The sequence below is a fragment of the Conger conger genome, chromosome 15, assembly GCF_963514075.1.
Source record: "Conger conger chromosome 15, fConCon1.1, whole genome shotgun sequence".
Lineage (NCBI taxonomy): Eukaryota > Metazoa > Chordata > Actinopteri > Anguilliformes > Congridae > Conger > Conger conger.
In genome coordinates, this window is record NC_083774.1 from 35198557 (window position 1) to 35207783 (window position 9227).

General features: G+C 44.0%; 1 protein-coding gene across 4 annotated transcripts in view; it reads right to left on the reverse strand.

Moving 5' to 3' along the window:
* si:ch211-220f16.2 (golgin subfamily B member 1) overlaps positions 1 to 8886 on the reverse strand; it is a 47283-nt gene extending 38397 nt beyond the window's left edge. For 3 of the 4 annotated variants that reach the window (XM_061221211.1, XM_061221212.1, XM_061221210.1), the window contains exon 1: positions 40 to 189. In XM_061221211.1, coding sequence (XP_061077195.1) covers positions 40 to 183 — 144 coding nt within the window. In that variant the 5' untranslated portion in view covers positions 184 to 189. Of the gene's footprint in view, positions 1 to 39; positions 224 to 2735; positions 2912 to 4598; positions 4722 to 4864; positions 5009 to 5353; positions 5501 to 6276; positions 6338 to 8780 lie in introns of those variants that run through there. The other variant, XM_061221213.1, reaches the window with a different exon arrangement.
* Between the last annotated feature and the right edge of the window lie 341 nt (positions 8887 to 9227).

Genomic DNA, 9227 nt, shown 5'->3' on the forward strand with positions numbered 1-9227 from the left:
GTGCTACTTGTCCAGGTGAGACCATGGCCAGGAACCTACGTTTTGCTTGTACATGTTCTCTTTCTCTTCGAAGCGTTCCTTCTCTTTCACCAGCAGCTCTTTCAGGCTCTCGGTCTGCTCCTGAAGCAGGCTGAATTTCTCCTCCCCGTCCCCCACTTTCCTGGTGAGATTCTGGACCAGCATCTGGAGGTCCGGCAGCGAGCCGTGCCCCTCGGCCGGTGGGGGCTGTGGACACAGGGAAAGCGAGGGGAGTAAGGGCGGAGGAGCAGAAAGGGGCAGCCCCACAAGCTTGCGAGAATCGGGTCAACTGTTCTGGAAACGTCCACCGCGGTTTCTGCAACGGGAAGGTTCTGTACGGAGATGAAGCGTCTCTACTGCATCAGGGCCAGCCGATGCGGCGTGCCAGAGGCAAACGCTTCCACGAGTGCTTTCATTTTTTTATTTTTTCGTTGACCTTTCACATCAATGTGAAAAGTGGTGTGAAAAAGTGTTTGCCCCCTTCCTGATTTCTTATTTTTTTGCATGTTTGTCACACTTAAATGTTTCAGATCATCAAACAAATTTAAATATTCGTCAAAGACAACACAAGTAAACACAAAATGCAGTTCTTAAATGAAGGTTTTTATTATTAAGGGAGAAAAAAATCCAAACCTACATGGCCCTGTGTGAAAAAGTGATTGCCCCCCTGTTAAAACATAACTTAACTGTGGTTTATCAAACCTGAGTTCAATTTCTCTAGCCACACCCAGGCCTGATTACTGCCACACCTGTTCTCAATCAAGAAATCACTTAAATGAAAAGGACCTGCCTGACAAAGTGAAGTAGACCAAATGATCCTCAAAAGCTAGACATCATGCCGAGATCTAAAGAAATTCAGGAACAAATGAGAAAGAAAGTAATTGAGATCCATCAGTCTGGAAAAGGTTATAAAGCCATTTCTAAAGCTTTGGAACTCCAGCGAACCACAAATGGCGAAAACATGGAATAGTGGTGAACCTTCCCAGGAGTGGCCGGCTGACCAAAATTACCCCAAGATCGCAGCGACGACTCATCCAAGAGGTCACAAAAGACCCCACAACAACATCCAAAGAACTGCAGGCCTCACTTGCCTCAGTTAAGGTCAGTGTTCATGACTCCACCATAAGACAGAGACTGGGCAAAAATGGCCTGCATGGCAGAGTTCCAAGACGAAAACCACTGCTGAGCAAAAAGAACATTAAGGCTCGTCTCAATTTTGCCAGAAAACATCTTGATGTTCCCCAAGACTTTTGGGAAAATACTCTGTGGTCTGACGAGACAAAAGTTGAACTTTTTGGAAGGTGTGTGTCCCATTACATCTGGCGTAAATGTAACACCGCATTTCAGAAAAAGAACATCATACCAACAGTAAAATATGGTGGTGGTAGTGTGATGGTCTGGGGCTGTTTTGCTGCTTCAGGACCTGGAAGACTTGCTGTGATAAATGGAACCATGAATTCTGCTGTCTACCAAAAAATCCTGAAGGAGAATGTCCGGCCATCTGTTCGTGACCTCAAGCTGAAACGAACTTGGGTTCTGCAGCAGGACAATGATCCAAAACACACCAGCAAGTCCACCTCTGAATGGCTGAAGAAAAACAAAATGAAGACTTTGGAGTGGCCTAGTCAAAGTCCTGACCTGAATCCTATTGAGATGCTGTGGCATGACCTTAAAAAGGCAGTTCATGCTCAAAAACCCTCCAATGTGGCTGAATTACAACAATTCTGCAAAGATGAGTAGGCCAAAATTCCTCCACAGCGCTGTAAGAGACTCATTGCAAGTTATCGCAAACGCTTGATTGCAGTTGTTGCTGCTAAGGGTGGCCCAACCAGTTATTAGGTTTAGGGGGCAATCACTTTTTCACACAGGGCCATGTAGGTTTGGATTTTTTTTTCTCCTTTAATAATAAAAACCTTCATTTAAAAACTGCATTTTGTGTTTACTTGTGTTGTCTTTGACTAATATTTAAATTTGTTTGATGATCTGAAACATTTAAGTGTGACAAACATGCAAAGAAAATAAGAAATCAGGAAGGGGGCAAACACTTTTTCACACCACTGTAAAATCAGACCTTGTGGTAGGTTAACAAAAAAATGAAAATAGGCCTAATTGTCGATTTAACCAGAAAGATGAATGCTGTATATGGAAAGGAACAGCCTGTTCTGCAATATTAGGAGTCTGATATTAACAGCACTCTGTTCTTCTAATAATATAGCGGTATGTCTTTAAACCTCTCTAAACATAGTTGTAGTACTTCTTTTTAGTGGAATTTCCTCTAGCAGAATATTTAAAAAATCATTTTAGATAAACTAAGATGACTGCTGTCACAAATAAAACATGTCCATTCCCACTACTGTATATCTCAAACACATGCCTTCTAATTGTGGAGGGACCAGTAAAATGCAATGACTTAGGCTGCGGTTTCATTCTAGCAAGTCTTAGTTTAGTTCAAACTAAACAAACAGCACACTGAAGGGACAGTCGCTTTCTGAAGGTTATGTAATTTCGGTTTTCTGTATGTTTTTTCCATTGGCCTTGCCAATTCATGTGTGCAATGGAGGATATTTTTGCTGCTGGCTTCATAATTGATTGCATTTGGGCATTTGCAAGTTCATGGTTAGAATAAAAAAATTCACATCAGGTAACTTCAAAGCAGCTTATTAACAAGTCATCCCCTGCCCGCCTTTAAATTCAGGCACCAGATTGCGAGCCCCCTCCTTGCCTTTTGCTCCTCCGGTGACTTTGGAAGGACTCTGCCCGTGGTGCCATCTCCTGCAGCAGACATCTGAAGGTCCACGATGTAGGCCTCCTTCTCAGCCAGCTTCTTATCCTTCTCCACCAGCATGGCGTCCATCTCCACACCACGCTCCCGCTGAGTGTCCAGCTCGCTGGTCTGAGGCAGAAGACTCAAACATGGATCACTGTGGCCGATGGTCCAGACCTTGTGATACTACTCATTGTTGACGTTCATACGTGTCACAGTTCTTATGCAATTGCTTTTAACATAGTTATACAGGGATACAAAAAGCAGCGTACCTCTTGAACACGTAAACTAGAGCACTGGGGCTACCTAGGGCTGGCCAATATGGCACAACAATATTATTATTATGATTTTTTTTTTCGGAAGCATTTCACACTTTGGCTCAGAAAATTGTCGGAGATGGTTGTTACAGCGCTTACAAAATAAATAGTTATGCCGCGATAGCTATATCGCCCAGCCCTTAGGCTACCCTTCTCATTTTACACCGCATACTGGGATGACAGATACACACCCTGACTCCTGCTATCATTTGTACAACATTGCGTAAAGAAACTATTCATGTCTGTGCTTAAAATGTTCCCCGCCTCTGGTTGACACATTAATGTCTGAATATTAGTATTTTAGTTTTAGTTAATACCTAGCTCATTAATATTTCAATGACAGCGATGACTATATTTCAAAAGGTTTCCACTTTTCAGGAGGACTATATTTAAAAGGGTTTCCAAAGATAGTCAAGGACCATGGGAAGCCGGGAGATATCAATGTGTAACTACCAAACACCGGTGTAGAGGTATCACCAGGGTAACCGTGCCGATATCAATGTGTAACTATCAAACACCTTTGTAGAGGTATCACCAGGGTAACCGTGCTGATATCAATGTGTAAGTATCAAACACCGGTGTAGATGTATCACCAGGGTAACCGTGCCGATATCAATGTGTAACTATCAAACACCAATGTAGAGGTATCACCAGGGTAACCGTGCCAATATCAATGTGTAACTATCAAACACCTTTGTAGAGGTATCACCAGGGTAACCGTGTTGATATCAATGTGTAACTATCAAACACCGGTGTGGAGGTATCACCAGGGTAACTGTGCTGATATCAATGTGTAACTATCAAACACCGGTGTAGAGGTATCACCAGGGGAACTTTGCTGATATCAATGTGCAACTATCAAACGCCAGTGTACAGGTATCACCAAGGTAACCGTGCCAATATCAATGTGTAACTATCAAACACCTGTGTAGCGGTATCACCAGGGTAACCGTGCTGCTATCAATGTGTAACTATCAAACACCGGTGTGGAGGTATCACCAGGGTAACCGTGCTGATATCAATGTGTAAGTATCAAACACCAGTGTAGAGGTATCACCAGGGGAACCGTGCTGATATCACTGTGTAACTATCAAACACCGGTGTAGAGGTATCACCAGGGGAACTGTGCTGATATCAATGTGCAACTATCAAACGCCAGTGTACAGGTATCACCAGGGTAACTGTGCCGATATCAATGTGTAACTATCAAACACCTGTGTAGAGGTATCACCAGGGTAACCGTGCTGATATCAATGTGTAACTATCAAACACCGGTGTGGAGGTATCACCAGGGAAACCGTGCTGATATCAATGTGTAACTATCAAACACCGGTGTAGAGGTATCACCAGGGCAACCGTGCTGATATCAATGTGTAACTATCAAACGCCGGTGTAGCGGTATCATCAGGGTAACCGTGCTGATATCAGCACAGAGCATCTCCGTGGTTCTTAAGGGAGAAGGGAGCTCTGAAACCTCTTGGAAGGCTGGGGAACCCCACCTTGGATTTGAGGTCCGCCTCTCTCTGGGAGAGCTGCAGCTCCAGCTCCTCTACCTTCTTCTTCAGGAGCAGGACCTTCCCCCGGCTCGCCGAGGAATGTTCCGGGTCCCCATCGCTTCCGGCCTGGGACGAAGCACAAGGATAAACCCCAGCGAACCCACCCACCAACCCACCCACCCTCGCTTCCCTCAGCGCTGTGTATCGCCCAGCTCACTGCCGGAGTATTCATGCTTCAATAATCAGCCGGTCGCCCGATCGCCCCGTACCTTTCTGCTCTCCGATTTTGTTTCCTTCCCAGACAGAGACTGGTGTTTCTTCAGCTCCTCCAGCTGAGCATTTAGGGAGGTGATCTTTGCGCGGTTCTGAAGCCTCATTTTGGACAGCTTGGCCTCACAGGCGTCTTTTTCTGCCTGTTGATAACACGACGGACACATTTGAAGGAGTGAAAATGATAAACAATATCCTGTGCAAGCGAACATTAGCCTACACGGAGTCAGCAGTTAATAAAATGACTGTCCCTCCATCAGTTATGTAAGAGAGAATTTACATTTACTGGCCAAAATGATGACTATCTATTCGAGATGCATGTGTTTGGCATGGGCATATTTCATTCATGATTACGGCTCTTCACGGTCAATAACTTAAATTGGGGCAGGACTTAAATTTTCCCCACACCAAAAATGCATAGGCACAAGGTATTCTTATTCCCATAGCAGGGGCCAGACCGCCCTCCGCCCGGCTCCCTGTGGCCATACCGTGAGCTGCTCGTCCTTGGCACACAGGGCGGCGTCCTTCTCCCGGATCAGCTCTTTCAGCTGGGCCACCAGCTGCTCCGTCTGGGCCAGCCGCTCGGCCACCTCGGCCAGGGGCTGGCTGCTGGAGGCGTCCCTGGGCGCCGGGGCCTGGGGGGGGGGTGGACGGTGGGGGTCAGTTAGGGATTAGCGAGGGGGAAAGAAACAAGGGGCTCCCATCCGTCTGCCTGAAATCCGGCCAGCTCAGCACTCTCCCTAAACCGCCCCCACCTCCGGCTCACATCCGGCCCGCCTGCGTCGAGTCGTCCCCACAATAACCACTGCGTGTCCACAGCCTTCCCCACACTTTAGGACCGGGAGAACTGAGTCGGTTAAGGAGGGTGAACGATAACACTGACTTAGTATAAGGACTGGCATACAGGTTTTAACCATTGGTACCAATATAGGGGGCTGGGGATGCCACTGAAGTATCGGCGGCAAGTAAAACTGCAGTGTTTCCCGCAGTGGTTTATAGTTGAACAAAAAAATGGTGTCGCCTAAACTAACGTTGGATTAAAATGTTAAAATCGATTAAAAATAAAAAGGATCCGACTGTGCCGCTAGGTGACGTCGAACAGCGGCAGTTGATGCTTTAAAATGACATTGCGCAGTTTGTCATTCCATCATAATCAAATCGGACCAACATCGAGGTGAGAGTGAATTATTAACCTTAACTCTATAAAATATCAGCATAACCTGTCTGATGTTTCACTAGCTAGTAAGTTAATAGTGCTCATGCTATTCCGAAACCATGACTTTTGCACGTCTGTTTCTCGACATTCAACTGAAGAATTTCCCGCGGGAAACACTGAGCTGCACATGAAAACAACCAGTTCAAGCATTTCATTCATCACCCCTGGACTTTAATACTCATGGTTCATACTTACTCCGGGAGCCTGGCTGGATCCATCGTTGGAGAACCACTTCAGCATGGCTTAGAGTGGGGTCCTGCAAGGCAAAGACATTGCTTTGCAAAAATAACAACAAAAAAACCTATCCCCATATTTTGCAGCATGCATTCTGTGCATGCAGCTTTGGCAACCAATAGATTATAAATATAATTGCACCACACTTTTGAAACCCTTTGAAATACAAACAATATTTATTATTTTACACACAGTCAACAACACAACGAAATTAAGCCCATTCCATTCAGCTGATCATTAAAATTAGTTTTTTTGTTTTTTATATATCCTCAAATCAAGTTATTATACTGTGATCCAGAGGAGGATTTAGTCCAGGTCATTTGAAAACCTGCTTACCGTACAATTACATGACATTTACTTAACCAATCAGACGTGTAACCATTTATTGGGCTGCCAATCAGACGTTAAACTTGAAAGAAATATCCATACAGAAAATATGTACGTAAATACTGTGACAGGCCTCCACAGCACTTATGGCATGCTTCCTATCAAACATTTTTTTAAAGATAAAAGTAAACTGGCACCTTTGCCTTGTTGCGAAACGTTTATCTAACATTTCAAATTAATGGGAAAGAGACTAAACACGCACTTTAAAACAACAAGAGATACAGGCAAGGTTGCCATATCGAAAGCTTCATGGAGAACCGGTAGAAATTAGGTCACAACATTAAGCCAGGCAATGGGGCTCACGCAACCTCATTTGACACTGCGCTCAGGCATGGTTGTAATTCGGCTAACGTTACTTCACAGCTTTGTAAACTTTATGGATATGAAATTGGGAAAAGGTAGGAGGTGGGGTCTTTTATTTCTCTCTCCGCATGCTGGAACAATGCAGTTTTTCACGTTTTACCCTAGTTCCACAATGCTCCACCCATGGAAAGAATGCAGTCTCCACTGTTGAGACTAATAACGTCACATGTTACTCCGTCGAGCTTAAGTGTCTGGTCAGCAAGCATAAACATGGGAATCGGAGCTGCTACGCTGAATAAAAGGGAATGTCTGCAGGAGTCCGAATAAGAATACGAACGTTTTTCAGAACCGTGATGAGACAAACGCAAGTGTATTTATGAAACAAACACTACGCGCTGGAGTCAGATGTAATAATAACGTACCGAGCACACATGCGATATTGTGTCATGTCCTCTTCATGTACATTGCAGTCGTTGCTAAAGGTTCACATATGAATGCGAACATAATCTACTCTATGCTCCATTCATTCATAGCTAATGAGCTACCGAATGCAGCGAGTTTGAGTTTTGGGCAGACTAGTTCTGGCAGCCAGCATACTCAATGCACATTCGCTCCACTGCCCACCAATAACAGTCACGACCAGAAACCTGGCCCAACATCCGAGTTTCCCTTTAACTGTATTCGCTCATCAGTCTCAGTTTGGCCAAGACGTGACCTACTGACTGACATGAAAAATAGTTGTCGTGAATTTGTGAACCGTTTTAAGTTCCGTTATTGGGTGGGACGCGTGCAAAATTAGCTAACGTTAATCAAAATAACATGTTTGACTTGCAAATAACTCGCGTCATAACCCCTCGATCGGCCCAGGAATCAACACAGGGCACAGTCCGGCCTGTTGTTAGTGACTCCGATATTAACATAGCTACAACGTCAAGATGATCAACAACAATCTAGCTGCTGACTAGTAACGAACCGAAACACATGGAGCCAACAAGGCGAATACATATAGGTATCGCAATTTACATAGCAGGTATCGCAATTTCCACCGTGTCAAACAAGCACTCCGCCTCAGGCGCAGTTAATGAGCATGTTAGACCTTCAGGTTTCGCTGAAAGACGTCCGACCAAATACATGCGAATTAATATAATAATAAAAAACACGACAATTAAAGTATCAAGCTAGCTCGCATAACTAGCGTTAGTCAAGTTATACAAGTGATATTCTTATCAATATGTTCTTAAGATAGCATGTAAGCGAGTAACACTCCCAGATAACTTCAGTAACTAGCGAACTAGATTGTGCCATCACTCAACAAGCTAACACGGCAGCGTTATAGAGACTATCTTATGCTATGTAAATTAAGTGAATCACATTCTGTACATCTGCCCAGTAGCTAGCTAGCTAGCTAGTTAGTTAGTTGGCTAGCTAGCCAGCGTTGGTTGTTACACGGAGCTGCGTACCTAGGTTAGCTAGCTAACATTAGCCAATTGAGCCGGCGGTTGTTAGCAGAATACCAAGCTGCTTTCAGTGCCATTGTGATCCAACATAGAATGCATGTCAGACACATGTAACATTGCAGGTAGCCTATCTTGAACGAACTATTAAATGTAGCATCAAGGCCAAAACATTATTAACAGCAATGCACTGTGTTTAGCTAGCTAACTACATAGTCTAGTTAGCTAGCTGTGTAGCCACTGCTAGCCAATATACTTGGAACGTTTAGCTAGCTAACATGGAAAATCAGGTGAGATACGATGAATTACAGTTTACGTTACCTGGCTAATAGCGTCATAAAGATGGTATTACAACTCGTTTAGAGTATTACGACGAGAACACATATTTGCTTAGTTATTATTTTACATTTTTACAGGGACTGGTGTCGTTACATATTTATCCTGCAGCCATCTTCGTCAGGTGAACAAACAACAGAAGAAACCAATGCTGACGAGGCACGTATGCGCCGTGACTTCACGTGCTCGTTCTGCGTATAGATTATACCTCGACTGAGTGTATTTCTGGAGATTGAATTACAAAATTGTCCAAGACTATGTCTGAATATAAATAAATGTGAGTCATTAGCTACTAAAAATTGAGAGACCTTATCGATTTGTAACATCCTATTTGACCATCGTAATAAATAAGGATGATAAAACGAGGTGTGGATTAAGCTTTCAGCAAATTATGGAAAAACACAAACAAAATGTAATCAGTGTTTGCAATCT